Source organism: Microcaecilia unicolor, chromosome 3 (assembly GCF_901765095.1).
Source record: "Microcaecilia unicolor chromosome 3, aMicUni1.1, whole genome shotgun sequence".
NCBI lineage: Eukaryota > Metazoa > Chordata > Amphibia > Gymnophiona > Siphonopidae > Microcaecilia > Microcaecilia unicolor.
In genome coordinates, this window is record NC_044033.1 from 388,443,612 (window position 1) to 388,460,271 (window position 16,660).

Here is a 16,660-nt window from a genome sequence, read left to right on the forward strand (position 1 = left end):
GCAGCGAACGAGAGAATTTAGCGAGCGTAGCGAACTGGGAGCAGACAGGCGTGCGCTGCGGCACCCCCCCCCAGCCGCATGCACCCGGGGGGGGGGGGTCATTTCACGGGGGGGGGGGGCGCATCGGCGATCCGCCCCGGGTGCCGTCAAGGGTAGGAACGCCACTGGATATAGTCATTCCAGGATATCAGATACAATTAGTAATTTACAGAAATTAAGAAAGGGAAGAGAGAAGGAAGGTGTTGGGCAGGATAGTATAAATACATTAGCGTTTAACTTTAAAAAAGGAGACTATGATAACATGAGAATGGTGGAAAAAAAACTTAGGGGGACAACTGAGCGGGTAAAAACTGTACAACAGGCATGGACGCTGTTCAAAAATACCATCCTGGAGGCCCAGGCCAAACATATTCCACTAATTAGAAAAGAAAGACGGAACTCCAAAAGACAGCTGGCCTGGTTGAAAACTGAGGTGAAGGAAGCTATTAGGGCTAAAAGAAATGCCTTCTGAAAATAACAAGAAGCAGCATAAGGAGTGTCAAAGCAAATGCAAGGCGCAGATAAAGAATGCCAAGAGGGATTACGAAAAAAAGCATTAGAGGCAAAAAAACATAGTAAAAAATTTTTTTTCGGTATATTAAAAGCAGGAAGCCGGCAAAAGAATCGGTTGGGCCACTGGATGACCGAGGGGTAAAAGGGGCGATCAAGGAAGACAAAGACGTAGCGGAGAGATTGAATGAATTCTTTGCTTCGGTCTTCACCAAGGAAGATTTGGGTGGGATACTGGTGTCGGAAATGATATTTCAAGCGGACGAGTCGGAGAAACTTACTGACTTCACGGTAAACCTGGAGGACGTAATGGGACAGTTCAGCAAACTGAAGAGTAGCAAATCTCCTGGACCGGATGGTATTCATCCTAGAGTACTGATAGAACTGAAAAATGAGCTTGCGGAGCTACTGCTAGTGATATGCAATTTATCCTTAAAATCGAGCATGGTACCGGAAGATTGGAGGGTGGCCAATGTAACGCCCATTTTTAAAAAAGGTTCCAGGGGAGATCTGGGAAATTATAAACCGGTGAGTCTGACGTCGGTGCCGGGGAAAATGGTAGAGGCTATTATTAAAAACAAAATTACAGAGCACATCCAAGGACATGGATTACTGAGACCGAGTCAGTACGGCTTTTGTGGGGGGAAATCTTGCCTGACCAATTTACTTCAATTCTTTGAAGGAGTAAACAAACATGTGGACAAAGGGGAGCCGGTTGATATTGTGTATCTGGATTTTCAAAAGGCGTTTGACAAGGTACCTCATGAAAGGCTACAGAGGAAATTGGAGGGTCATGGGATAGGAGGAAACATCCTATTGTGGATTAAAAACTGGTTGAAGGATAGGAAACAGAGAGTGGGGTTAAATGGGCAGTATTCACAATGGAGAAGGGTAGTTAGTGGGGTTCCTCAGGGGTCTGTGCTAGGACCGCTGCTTTTTAATATATTAGAAATGATTTAGAGATGGGAGTAACTAGCGAGGTAATTAAATTTGCTGATCACACAAAGTTATTCAAAGTCATTAACTCGCGACAGGATTGTGAAAAATTACAGAAGGACCTTACGAGACTGGGAGACTGGGCAGCTAGATGGCAGATGACGTTTAATGTGAGCAAGTGCAAGGTGATGCATGTGGGAAAAAAGAACCCGAATTATAGCTACGTCATGCAAGGTTCCACGTTAGGAGTTACGGACCAAGAAAGGGATCTGGGTGTCGTCGTCGATAATACACTGAAAACTTCTGCTCAGTGTGCTGCTGCGGCTTGGAAAGCGAATAGAATGTTGGATATTATTAGGAAAGGTATGGAAAACAGGTGTGAGGATGTTATAGTGCCATTATATCACTCCATGGTGCGACCGCACCTTGAGTATTGTGTTCTATTCTGGTCGCCACATCTCAAGAAAAATATAGTGGAACTGGAAAAGGTGCAGCGAAGGGCGACTAAAATGATAGCGGGGATGGGACGACTTCCCTATGAAGAAAGAAAGCTTGGAGAAGAGACAGCTGAGGGGAGACATGATAGAGGTATATAAGATAATGAGTGGAGTGGAACAGGTGGCTGTGAAGCGTCCACGCTTTCCAAAAATACTAGGACTAGGGGGCATGCGATGAAACTACAGTGTAGTAAATTTAAAACAAATCGGAGAAAATGTTTCTTCACCCAACGCATAATTAAACTCTGGAATTCGTTGCTGGAGAACGTGGTGAAGGCGGTTAGCTTAGCAGAGTTTAAAAAGGGGTTAGACGGTTTCCTAAAGGACAAGTCCATAAACCGCTACTAAATGGACTTGGGAAAAATCCACAATTCCAGGAATAACATGTATAGAATGTTTGTACGTTTGGGAAGCTTGCCAGGTGCCCTTGGCCTGGATTGGCTGCTGTCATGGATAGGATGCTGGGCTCGATGGACCCTTGGTCTTTTCCCAGTGTGGCATTACTTATGTACTTATGATGTGGCCCGAAAGCATCAGGCTGCTGCTTTGCAGCCCAGTTCCCATGGGATGTTTAATTTTTCCGCTATAATGCGACTTGTGGTGTTCACTGCAAGCTGTGTTAAGGAATTTGCATAATAATAAACTGATTTACATGCATTTAATATATTTTGCATCTCTGTTTATATCTTATATTGACTTCACTAACTCTGCATTACACTACTATAACACGTGTTAAGGAGCTAATAACACACCTTATAACTGTCACACATCTTGATAACTGCCCCCCCTTAGTTCCATTTATTTAGCTTCTTATTTACATCTTAGAAAGGCGATACATTCCTCTTATGATACACACGGTAATACAATCCAGTTTCCTACCACTTCATACCCTAGATCAGTGGTTCCCAAACTTTCTCTGGTAATGGCACCCCTAGACTACACATTACCTCTCAAGTCTCCTGCCCCACCTCCCCCCTGCCCCACTCCTAACAGCATTGAGTCCTACCGTTGCTGGTGGGGAAGCCCATACTCCACTAGCTGAAGAGGTCCAAGCCCTTGCTGCTTGCAAATCAAGCAAATCAGTGGCATGCTTCAGCCACCAACACCTGCATTCCCATGCATACCCTCATTGTCTCCCCCTTCCATCCAGCCTCCACCCTTCTTTCTCCCCCAATTCCAGCATCTGCCTTCTCTCTGTCCCCGCTCACCACATGCACCCATCCCTGCCGTTGCTGCTTCTCTAAATGAGCAGCAGCAGAGGCAAAACAAGCTGCAGCCACAGGGGACCGGACTGTCCATACACGTGATTGTCGGCTGTGCCCCGGAACAGGAAGTGATGTTTAAGGGTGCAGGATTGTCAGCTGCGTGTATAAAGAGTCAGGCCCCGCAAGGCTGTAGCTTATTTTGCCGCCGCCACTGCTCATCTAGAGAAGTGACTGGGGTGGGTGGGTGTGGTGGGAGCAGGGACAGGAGGCAGACGCTGGATTGAGGGGAGTAGTAGCAGTTCGAGTGGTGGTGGGAGGGAGGGAGGGATTTGCCGTGGCACTCTTGAGTTCGCTGCGGTGCACCAGGATGCTGTGGCAGTTTGGGAACCGCAACCCTAGATTAAAAATTACCTGAAAACAATTTAGTGGATGTTCTCCCTGGTCTTTGGAAGTCTATGCTGCTTGAGTCACACTTAGTGTAATTATGTGAGATTCAGCAAAGTTTTGAAAACATGGTTATATAATAAGTTCCTGTAAGACTCCTTTCGTAATTTTGACATTTGTTGTTTTGTGTTTTTTTACTAAATGTAATTGATGACTTTAGTGTTATAAACTTCGTATAGCTATCTGCTGTGGCTGTAGGTGAAACACTGATTGTATTAATATATTAAGTAAGATTCCGTAAAGCATGTTCAGAAATGTTAACTCTTGTACTTGCAAGGCATATTTGAAACATTATATTCATATTTTCCAGGTTCGTAATGAATTCTACAAGGATACGCAGGGTGTTCTCCTAGTGTATGATATTGGGCAAAGAGAGTCTTTTGATGCACTGGATTCTTGGCTGGCAGAGATGAGGCAAGAGCTTGGACCTCCGACAAACCTAGAGAATATCATCTTTTCTGTTTGTGCCAACAAGGTAAAAAACCCAAAACAAAACAGTGAATTAAGCATGTTGGACTATTTCATTGACAGTGTAACTTTTATTCCTAAGGTCTCTAGGCCAGTGAGTCTACTATTTCAGTATTGATCTCGGAGACCAGCTAATAGTTATCAAGGTTTCTTAAAGTTATGTTGAGTTGCCACGTCACCTCCCCCACAAATATTTGCCTTTCGAAAAGGGAAGCAAACTAGAGTCAATGGGAAACTTAAGACAAGAGGGTGAAATGCTTTTAAGCAGTTGGGCATATGTTTCAAAAAATGCGTAAGATCAAAATATGTTGAGCAAGGGCATTTGCTTATTTCTGATCTGAAGAAGAAGGGTTACCTTTGAAAGCTAATCAAAAAAATGTATTACGTTAGAAATGAAAATAAGATGATAACTTTTTTATTGGACTATGTTTTATTTTAATTCTATTAATTACTTTTAAAAGTGTGTTTTATTTTAATTCTATTAATTACTTTTAAAAGTGCGCTAACATGGCTGCCACATCACTCTACTTAAATAATTTGAAATTTTGTTTTCCTCATCTCTTCGATGTATTAGATGGTATGATTGGCTTTTTTTTTCTGGAATATTACCACACTTTTTTGCCTTAGGGCCAAATGTGTATATGGTCTTACTACTCCCCATCTTTGTTCTTGTTTGTGAGTATTTTGTACCCCAACTCATTTCATTTTGTGCAGAACGTTTCCTTGAACAATTCAGCCCTCTAGTCCCAGGGGAATTCTGAACAAACAGGCAACACAGAATTTGTGCAGAATCCCCGACCTCCACAGACTGCACAGAATTGGCGTGAGTGGTGGTGGAGTGGGGGGAGGGGGGCTAGAAGAGATGGATGGAGTTTGTGGTGAGGGGATTGGAAAAGATGGATGAGGGGTGTGTGCCATGGGAATGGGATGGAGGTCTGTAGGAAGGTGCATGGGGAAACTGCTGCGACTGTGGTGATGCTGGAGGGAGGGGAGATGCTAGCCTTTATAATGGGGGGAATTCTGCACAAGAAAGTTGCAAATAAAGTGTGCAGAATTTTGCAGAATTTCCCCTAGATTAGCCCCCAGCTTTCTTGTATCCACTGTGTAGAGCAATGGGGGGAAGGGATGAGCCTGGCTCAGACAAAGAACTTCTTAATGTACCCCTCTCATCCTGTCATTCATGGACCCTAGTGGGAAGGGATGAGGATGGAGCAGAATTTGTAGAGCAAAGGGCCTCTAATTTCCATGCCTCCCATCCCTTACACCAATAAAGCATGTTGGTGGGAGGGTGACAAGTGAAAACACTAGAACAGAAAAATCCCCAGGCCACTGCTGTGACCCCTATGAATGAATTCTGGGGAGGGAGAGGAAGTGAATGCTGAAAATGGAGTGAGGATGAGAGTGAAGAACTGGGGGTGGTGTGTACAGCAGTGAATACATGGGGGTAGTGGTACAAGAGAAGGGAGTGAAATCTTGGGTATAAGGTAAATAGGGATAAATGTTTAAGGTGAGAAGAAGTTAAAAAGCTTAGCTCGGGGGGGGGGGGGACTTTTAAACAAAGCTGTATTAGATTTGGTGAAGGTGAGAAGGAAGTTAAATGGTAAGGGGTGGGAGGGCTTTTATATGATGCTGCATTGGATTTGGTGAAGGAGAATATTGAAGTTAGGCCTCAGGAGGGTGCTGGAGTCAACAAGAGCAGGCGGCATGCTGAAATCAGGCGTGAAGAAGGGAATGATACAGCCATACTCGGGGGGGGGGGGGGGGGGGGGGGGGGGTTGCTCTATCCTACTCAAATCTTGGAACAACAAGGGCTTGAAACTCTCAGGTATACCACTAGTTACCACTTCTGAGGACAAGCTGGGTAGCAGTTCTGCCCAGGTTGTAGCAGTGTAAATAAAACTTAGTTGTCTGCTTGAGCGCTCCTGAGGTGACCGTAAAGTCATTGTCATCATCAAGGCCATATCAGTTCTGCTTTTTCTATGCAGCCCAAAGTTCATGATTTTCATTGATCAGCTGGTTAGAAAATCTCACTGTTTCAATTATTTTTTCCAAGCTGTAGCCTTTTTCACCATGGGATGCTCTGATTACTTTTTTTCCATCAAATTTCTCAGCATTTTTGTGTAGCCACAGCCTGCATCAGACATCCTTTTTCCATCAGTCATTTGATGCAGTGGCTATTTGCATGTTCTAGAAAACAAAGGCCAGCAGCTTCAAAAAGTGCAGTCAGCACTGCAGCATGATGAACATCGATACATATCGTTTGCCTTCTCTGGGTCCTAGTCATGACAGCTCTATTTCTTCCACTTGCCAGTAGATGACAGCTAAACTATTTTTGTTTAGGAGTGGAGGAGTAGCCTAATGGTTGGAGAAGTGGCTTCAGAACCAGAGAAGCCAGGTTCAGATCCCATGGCCATTCTTCTGGTTTTAATCCTCCATTGCCTCTGGTACAAACGTGAAGGGCAATTCTATAGCTGGGCACCTAATGTTAGGCACCAAGTACACGTGTATGATGTAGAACAATAGCACTTATGCACATTAGATGCACCAATAATAGGCAGTTATGCGTGTAAGTACTGTGTGCTATTCTATAATATATACACCAAAGTTGATTAGCACATATTTACAAGGGGGCGTACACATGGGTGGAGCATGGATTGGCCATGGGCGTGTCACCAAGCAACACATGCAACTTATAGAATACTAGGAGTTGCACACATTGCATAGTGCACTTAGGCACACTAGCCGTTGGCCTGTCACAAGTGGGCATGGCCATATTTTAGCGTGGCTTGCACTAGTATTCAATAAAGGCATTATAGAATTGGTGCTAAGTGTGCCCCCTTATAGCACCACCTACATCTTCGTGCCCTGATGCATTGTAAGCCTCCAGGGACAGGAATTTACTTGCTATATCTGAATATAACTCGCTTTGAATTACTGAGAAAGGTGTGTCTAAATCCAAATCCCTACCCTTCTTCCATGTCATCATTGGACCCATTTCCCTCCAACCAGGTCTATCAAATCCAAATAGCCTTTTAAACCTAAAGGCTAAGGACATGGCATATCGGGCAGGAAAAAAGGCAAGTATTGAGTGTCTCAGGAGTTCAGATCTTCTCTGCAACCACTTCAGACCTGCCATCATCTGTCTCCTGAATAATCCTTTGTCTCTTTCCCGTCATCAACAACAGGGATCTTGCGTTTGTCCCACATAGCAGAAGTCTTCAAAGCCATAGACAGCTCTCCCTGCCAAAACTTGGGAGATAGTTTTGACTGGACCTGTGCAGACCTAGTCAATATTGATTTCAGAGAATCTCTTGTCTGGAAAGCTATGGTTTTATATAGACAGTTGACTCAGTATACACTTGAGTTCTGACAAATAAAACCTTCCTCTGTAGGAAATCCCACCAAGTTTCCGACCAAGGACATTGTAGTCCACCTCTTAGCATCAGGATGTGCTACTTAAAAAAAAAATCTCCTTTCTCTTTTATATACATAGGTGGTTGAACCTGTCCATCAGAAATAGGAACTGAGATTTTACTCCAAGTATTTCCTGACACCCCCTGCCCAAAATAAAAAGGGACTCCATCCCATCTTAGACATAAAAACGTTAAACAAATCCTTAATAAGAGAAGTTGAAGATTGTTTCCCTAGGCACCTTAAATCCCTTAATCCCTTTTATAAAAATAATATAGATTGGCTATTTTCCTTGGATTCCAAGGATGCTTACATTGATAAATACATACTTCATGTGAGTTGGATGTATTTCTGATTTTTAATAGAAAAATACCAGCTCAGTACTGTATGCTGCTCCTTGGCCTTGCATAAGCATCACACATGTTCCCAAAGGGCACCTTTTACAAAGGCACACTAGCGTTTTTAGCAAGTGTGTTAAATATGCGTGCACTAAACGCTAGAGATGCCCACATATTTCTTTGGGCATCTCTAGCGTTTTGCTTGCACTAGAAACACTAGCGCACCTTTGTAAAAGACCCCCAAAATGCCTAACAATGGGTGCAATGCATTTATATGGAGTGCACATTTCCTAGTTTGGACAATTAGCTGGTCAAAAATGCATCTCAGGAAGACACCATAGAATCAATGACCATGACAATCCAGGTGATACAGAAAATGTCTTGGCTTTATTTCAGTTTGTGTTCCGTGCATAACACAGCATTGAAACTTTAGTTTTGATGTGATACAATATGGCTTTGAGTTGGTTTCATCTTTATGTTCTAGTACTTTTAGATATGTCTGCTGCAATTAATAGCAATTAAGCATGCTGTTTTACTGACGTGTTTGGCTGTAGTTGGGCAGGGGGTGTAGTATTGAGCTGGTTTGCCTCGTAGACAATGAATTCTTGACGATTGTTCTTCATTTTGTTATAGAGCGGATTAGCTCTATTATTTAATATTTTATCTACAACCAATTTGTTTAAGTAGTTTGGGAGTTTCATTCAAATTTATGCCAATTTTACAGGCTTTTTTTTTGTGCCAGTTAATATGGTGCAGGAGACTGCAATATGTGACATTGTTGAAATTTAGATGACTATCAGTAAACTCTGTTTTAAATGTGTAGATAAACAGAGATAGTTTCTGAGTGGTTATTCTGTCACTCAGTTTTCCACTCAATGTATTGATAATAGGATATCTATTTCTGTGTCTTTAGGGAATCTAGGAATTATCATCGACCATGGACTGACTTTGAGGGATCATTTGAGATAAATGGTAAAGTTGGTTTTCTTTAAGGTTCAGATGTTGCGAAGGTTGAAACCTTATTTGAACTTTGATAATCTACGTATAGTTTTTCAATCCCTAATCATGTCCTACTTGACTTTGTAGTGCTCCTTTGTTAGATCTTTCAGATTTAGCTTTGCAGTTTCTTCAAAGTCGCACAAAATGAGGCGATATGGATTTTAAGGGCTAACCTATAAATGCTACTCCATTATTGTTTATGTTGTACTTGTTGCAATTTTAAATGTCACCTAGGTTCACAAAGAGGCTTATTTTCAAAGCACTTAGCCTCCCAAAGTTCCATAGAAACCTATGGAACTTAGCCTCCCAAAGTGCTTTGAAAATATGCCTCAAAGTGTTAAGCATCAAGGCACCAGTGTCTGCTGCCACTGTGTGCAGCTGTATCAGCCTCCTAGGTTACCTGAGATCTGGAGATTGCTGTTTATTAGATGTACCTACTCACCAACAAGTCCACCTAATGGAAACTCACACTTGAGTTTTTTCAGTTGTAGGTCCAGTTTTATGGCATGCTCTTCCAGTTGAGTTACATTTATTTTATTTATTTATTTATTCAATTTTAATTATACAAGCGTACCAATCTTGTAACAGGAAAGATTGATCAAAGAAGAAAAATACTTCAAAAGCAAAACATTTTACATAATAATTTCTTGTCTCAATCAAAAGTCCACTAACAGAGTTCAAAATGTACAATATGTGAAGCTTAACAAGGAAAATCCAGTTGTTACATTTAAAAACGTATATGAACAGCTGAAAGCGTTCTACTTGAGCGTTTGCCACAATTTTGAAGTAGCAGATAGCCTATAACCATGATGTGAATTGTTGGTTATATTTTTATGTAAATTAGTTTGTTTACAGTTGTGACTTATATACGTTTTATCTTTAACCTGTTTTGAAATGTGAGAAAAATCAGGTTATACATTTTTTTTATATAAATGTGTTGTAATCACTTGAGCCTGTTCTTCTGTTCTGCCAACTTTGAGGTGCATGCTCAAGGGCTCCATGCACACCACTTCTTAGAGCAACGCAGGCAGAGATAGGGCATCAGCAGCGACTGAAGGGAGGAAGCAGGCCTAACAAGGGGAAGGGAGGAGGACTGCTGGACACAGCAATAGGAGTGGGAAAGAGAAGGGGAGAGCTGTTGGCCATAGGATGTGGGGAACAGAAGGGGAAGTACTTAAATATAGGTTGGCAATAAAGAAGGGAAGGGGCTAGACTACAAGGGCAAGTACTTAATAAAGTGAAACATTTAACTAAATGCTAGGCATGGAGCAGTGTAGTTGCTGGACACAGGAAATAGAGAAAGGAACACAATAGGAAATGGAGAGAGGGGACAGTTAGGAAATGTTGAGGAAAGAGAGATGGAGAAATTAGAAGCTAAAATGAAGAAAAGAAAAAGCTGTAGGTAGATGCAGTGAAAAAAGGAAATCGAGTACTGAATGGGGAGGAGAGGTGAAATCAGATTAGACAGAGAAGCAGAAATAGAAGAAAAAGCTGAAAAAAAAAGTTGAGGAGAGAGATTTGGGGGGATAGTGAAGAGAGGAGGAGAAAAAAGAAATGGCAAATGGACAGGAGACCCTGGGGAGAGAGTTAAGATAAGACCTAGAAGAAAGCAAATCAGTCATTGGGGATGTTCTGCCCTTTCAATGGTGGTTGGCATGCAGTTTAAATCCAAGTACTTTAAGTACATAACATCACCAGAATAGACTCTCAATTCTTATTCAACTCTTCTTTAATGTACTTACCAGAAACAAGGAGAAATAGACTTACAGTTTAGTTGCTTGGTAATAATTGTAGCCTTTGCTACCAGAGTCTGTTCTCAACCAGTGCTCCCTAGGCACGAAAGGCTGGGAGAGGATTCAGCACACGCTGAATGGTAATGCTGATGATAGTTATATGAGGATGGTAGGTGAAAAACTTGATGGAATTACAGTGGTCTTAAAAGCATGCACAGCAAGATCAGTGAACTGCAATTTCTACAGCCCTGAGGGAGGCGGGTGGGGGGGGAGCAGGGCAGCTTACTTGCCCAGTATGCACAGAGAACAAGGCAAGCCAATAGAAAGAGTCCCATAAGACACAGGGAACTGGACACGTGCTCTGGAAGACCCTATTACAGGGAACTACAAGACTAAAGGGACTCGTAGTCCTTTTACACAACCCCACCACCTTGCTCCATGCAAATGGGGATAGAACAGGGAGTGAGACAATTAGAAACGTGTCTAGACATCAAAGTTAGGTAAAATGTTTATTTTCAATTTAGTAATTGTAATATATCAATTTTTATGTAAAATAATCCATTCAAAGTAGGACTATACCGAATATTTGTATTTGATTCGGCCCCAAATATATTATTCAGTCGAATAGTGATTTGCATTTAAAGTTTACAACATACTTTTGACAGGAAATTCGGATTAAACAAAAGAAGAAATCTACATATTTATGTTCACAAAGAAATAGATCTTTAAACATAGACCACTATAGGGAGAGATCCAATAATAGTAAATCAATGGAGAGATGGCTAAATAAAGAAAATCTTATAAAAGGAAAATGAGTAAAAAAACTCTTCTCTCATAATATTAATTAAACCTGATGACTGCTCTAAAGATAATTGGGGATCAAGCAAAAATTACGCCCTTTCACTCAAGAAAAAAAATCTCTTCTGAGAAGGCTCATAGAAAATATACCAAACATTTTGATAAACAACAAAACATTTACAAGGAAATCTAAGTTGGAAGGAAGCTCCTAAGCCAAAAGCTGTGAAATGTAGCTCCAAATACTCCTTTCGTCTAGATTGCGTCCATTTTGATACATCAGGGAACACTTGCACTTTCCCAAAAATTAAGTATCAATAGTCTTATAATACAGTCTCAGAACTGAGTCACTATCCTGAAAACAAAAGCTACTAACAATGTAGGTCTTGCCATCACTGTTTCTTCTGACTGGCAATTCAAATCCACAGGGGCATCAGACATTCATTTTTCAATAGAAGTCACATAGAAAACTTTTTGCTTCTGGAAACTTCAAAACTGATTTGTAAAAATCTATGAAAAATCTATCACTTGAGTTAGCTAAGTCTGAGGGAAATTCAGAAATCTTAAATTCAGACCTCTTTTCATATTCTCCAAGTTCCCCACTTTCCTTAATACCAGTGACTTATCTTGTATCAGCAAAGATTGATAAGATTTTATCTCTATAACAGCTTTATCCATTAAATCAATCTTTATAGTGCAGGAATTAACCTTTGACTGGAAAATCTTGCAATTTAGCTGCAGAAGCTGTAGAAATAGAAATGAAGGAGGAGCAAACCTTGCGTAAACTTTCCATGGCCAACCAGAACATATCCAGAATTACTGTCTTTGGCATCACCAGTGGTTTCAAATGAGATAGATCCACCAAAGCTGAAGTAATACCCTTGCTGATGTTAAAGCTGCACTGGTTTCAAGTTCCTCCGATGCCTTTGGAGTCCCAGCCATACCTTCCCCTTAAAGTGACATTGAAGATTTTGTACTCACCACCAGGGCCGTGCCAAGGGTCTCTGGTGCCCCCCCCCCCCCCCCCCCCCCCCCCCCCCCCGTCTCGCTTCTTCATTAGATGTTTCTCCATTGCTACCTGTCTTTCCTTTAGACTGAAAACTACAGGCCCAGCCAGACCTGACAAAAGGGTCTACCACACCCTTCAATGTCAAGCATATACTAGAAAACTGTAAATTAGCTTACACAGGAAAGCAGTTTAAAAAAATAAACACAATTCCTGCTGTTTCTTAACACTGCTCTCCAGAGAAAGCACTGCCTTTATAAAGAGGCTTTTCAGTGGGACTTAGCCTATTAAAAACTATTAGCATAATTAGGAATGGCCAGCCCTTGTAACTGCAGAGACCTAAGCTTTGATTATGCATGTTCCTGTCTTTGTTACAGTGTGTGTGTGGGGGGGTCTCTTCATCTCATTTACACAGTCTGACCTCCCTGGCTTACTCGGAGCCCAGTCTCTTGGAGACTGCAAAATAAGATAGCAGATGTAAATTCTCAAAGTGGACATATTCCAAACACTAAAATGAAAATAAAACAATTTTTTTCTACCTTTGTTGGCTGGTGACTTTCTTGTTCTGATCATGCTGGCCCAGTATCTGATTCTGTTGCTGGTATCTGTCCTCTTAACTCTGTTTCCAGGGCTTCCTTTCCACTGTATGTATCCCTCATTGATAAGTCTCTGACTCTAAAGTTTAGCAATTTCATTAAAGCAAAATGTATTCTCAAATATCACAAACTCTCCCTATCCAAGCAGAATGTTTTATATAACAACAAACACACAAAAAAAGCAATCTGATTTTTACTTACCAGCTATTCTACACTATACGTCAGCTAAACTTCCTCTTTGAACCTCAGCCAATTAAATGGATTTTAGCTGTAGCTATGATAATTATGTACACATCATTGCAGTCATGCTTCCTCTCAGTGTACATGCTCAAAAAACAAAAACTTTGAACCACTTACAGATAACAATTACACTATTTATTTTTTATTTCTCCCCAGTCTCACTTGCACACCTGCCTCCAAACCTGTTCTCTTTAATTTGAATGTTGTTCCAGATCACCCTGAATGAAAGTTGTTCACACACCAAAGCCATACATAGCTGCTGGTTGTACTCTTTGAAGCAGCTTTAGCAGAGCAGCATGTCTGTCTCAGCACTGCTGGGCTACCTTCACTTCCTGATGCGGGAAGGGCAGGGGAGAGAGGAGAATCACAACTTCAGGTAAAAGATTTTGCAAGTGAGTGGCGCCCTCTAGAGGTCGGCGCCCCCCTGCGTTGCTTACCTCGCTTACCGTTTGGCACGGCCCTGCTCGCCACAGATGACTCCAACTCACCGGTGCTCAATGACTCGGACCTCTTCACGATGCTGACTCCAAAGGCGTCCTCCACCAGCTGTGAAGAGAAAGACGGGTCAGATCTTTCAGGTATCGGGGGAGTTTCAGGTCCTCCTGGGCTCAGCGAGATCCAAGATGGGGCTCCAGCAGCAGAAATTCCCAGGTTCAGAGAGGGGACCACAAAGGCTGTAATCGCAGTCCGCTGCATACCACAAGGAGGTGAAGGACCTTCCCTCAGTTCCCCCCTACATTTAGGCATCAGGTAGGAAAATGAAAGTCCAAGGAAATTGATGATAATAAACGCCAACGCGGGAGCTCCTTGAGCAGCGTCTTGACACCATCTTGGATTCCCTGGTCAAATATTGTTTTCAGTTCGAATATGAAAAATTCGGGGCTCTACTGTGCTAAATCCTTCTAAAATAAACACTTGATCTCTGATTTCACATTGCTTTTTAAAAATTATTTGTTATGTTCAAGCTCAAAATCCATTATTTGTATTTGGCCAAATAGTAAAATGTGCTATTCAGTACAGCTCTAATTCAAAGTGGTTTACAATTACACAAATAAAAGCAATAAAAGATATATAAAAATAAAGATAAGACAGAAACAATTAATTGGTACAGCCATAGGCTTCAGTACTGTTCCTTTCCTAAATAACAGCATCTTATTCCAATGTTCCGGCCCCATCACTGTAAACATTTGCTTCCTCCATTTTACACTTTCGATCTCCTAATAATAAATTTCTTGATTCAGATCTAAAAGATCACTTTTGAACGTAAAATGTCAAACGTTCTCTTAAATGTAGGGGCTTTGAATTTTGAAACAATTTAAACATTTTTACCAACAATTGAAATAATGCTTCTTCATAGGGAGCCAGTGCAACATCAGTAGAGAAGATTTAACATTCTATTTCTTCGTCCTCAATAAAATATAAAGGGTCATGGATTTGATATATCACCTTTCTGTGGTATAACCAAAGTGGTTTTGCACTTATTATATGCAGGTATTTTCTCTGTCCCTAGTGGCCTCACAATTGTAAGTTTTGTACCTAGAGGAATGAAGGATTAAGTGACTTGCCCAAAGTCAAAAGGAGCAGCAGTAAAAATCTAATCCAGGAGGGTCGTCTGCTCGTCGATCATGGAGCTGATTCCAAGATGGTGCTGTGAATAGACGCACCTGTCTTTGCTCCTGGAGGCTGCTGTGTTTGTGAGTTTCTCTCGGTGCCTCTGTAGCCTCGTTAACCATGGGGAAGCGGAGGGGGAAGGTAAAGGAATTTCCCTCGGTTCCTGTGACCTCCTCGACGATGAAACAAACAACCCTGCAATTTCCCAGGCAGCAACCGGGTCCTCAGGGAACTTAGACCCCCCACTGCAGCTCTCGGCCCTTCGGAGTCGATTGAGAGTGGAAACGGGGCTTCCTTGAGCCCTGTGGAGCGAATTGCACCTCCCCAGCCTGGAAGAGAGTTGCTGGCTGTTCAAACAGAGACAGACGCCGAAGTGGCTCAGCTGGTCCTGTCTGAGGGTGTGACTGCAGCAACGGAGATAGATTCTCAACTTCGGGAAACATTACTACAACAGGCTTCAAAGGTATTGCTTCAAGCTATTGTTTCCAAGTTGGCTCGAGCTGATAGTCTACCTCAATCTCCTCCTGTGGCTAGTGGAGTGATTAGACCAGCAATTGTGACGCTGGAGTCACTATGGGATATGGTTTACAATATCCAAACCTCTATGCAAACTACTTTAAAGCAGAATTCTTCTGATATTGAAGTTCTTTCTGAGGCTGCCCTGCTTCAAGCACAAGTGACTGCACAGCAAACCCAGAAATTGGAACGTGTGGATATCAAAATTCAAGAAATGGGATCTATAGAAACAGCTTTGGTTAAAGACAATAATTTCCTACATAAACAACTTGAATACCTTGAAAATCAGACTAAAAGGCTTAACCTTAGGTTTCTTAATTTTCCCAAATCGCCATTAATTTCTCCTTTGGAGATGGTTAAAAAATATTTGGTGGACATCCTGGGAATGGATAAGGACTCACTCCCTCCCATTACACGGGCTTATTACATCGGGAGTACTGGAGTGGTGGTGGGAAATCCCCCCGTAATAGGGGAGGGAATGACTCTTACCTCATTCCTAGAAAGCTCATTAGAAATAGTTACTCAGAGGTTAATTCTGCTTGCCACTTTCGCGTTGGAGCCTGATAGGAATGCTGTACTACGGCTTTCGTTGAGACATTTAGAAAATCTGTTTTTGGGCTCAAAGGTCCGTATCTTTCCAGATCTCTCACGGCCTACACAGATGAGACGAAGGGCCTTTTTGGAACTTCGCCCCAGGGTGGTGGCATTGGGAGCAAATTTTGTTTTGCGATTTCCTTGTTTTTGTAATGTGGTACTTGAGGGTAAACATTTTCAGTTTGTAGATCCAAAACAGTTGAAAGAATTTATTGATGCAAGAGTTGATGTGAATATAGTAAACCTTCCCTAATTTAGCAGGCTGGGGTCTGAACCAGAGGAAGCATCTATTGATTATTAATTTTTGTATCTTTTTTTCTTTTTTAATTTCCTTAATCTTGGAATCAAATTTCTTTAACTTGTGGACAAATGGGCTGTAAAGATATATACTTATCATTTTTGTTTCCTAATGTTAAATAATGCCGATTGCATATTCACTTTATGTGGTGATATATTGGAAAATTTAAATAATAAAAAAAAAAAAATCTAATCCAGTTCTCGGTCTTGCACTAACCATTAGGTGGCTCCTCCACTCCTGCCATATTTTGAAGCACCTGAAGCTTCTTCATAAATGTAGCCATAATACCCACATATAAAACATCACAATAATCCAAAGTACCCATGTACAAGGCCTATACAATTGTTTTCATAGCATCTTTGCAATGTGCAGAGGGAAATGCTTCACTGTTTTGTTTTTCTGATGTTGCACAGCATGCAGAGTG

At 41.7% G+C, this 16,660-nt stretch overlaps 1 protein-coding gene across 1 annotated transcript in view; it reads left to right on the top strand.

Annotated features, from left to right (window-relative positions):
* The window catches only part of DNAJC27 (DnaJ heat shock protein family (Hsp40) member C27), a 64,862-nt gene that overhangs the window by 34,826 nt on the left and 13,376 nt on the right, over window positions 1-16,660 (top strand). The window contains exon 4 of the mRNA XM_030195555.1: window positions 3,942-4,106. Within this exon, the coding sequence (XP_030051415.1) occupies window positions 3,942-4,106 (165 nt within the window). The remainder of the gene's footprint in view (window positions 1-3,941; window positions 4,107-16,660) is intronic.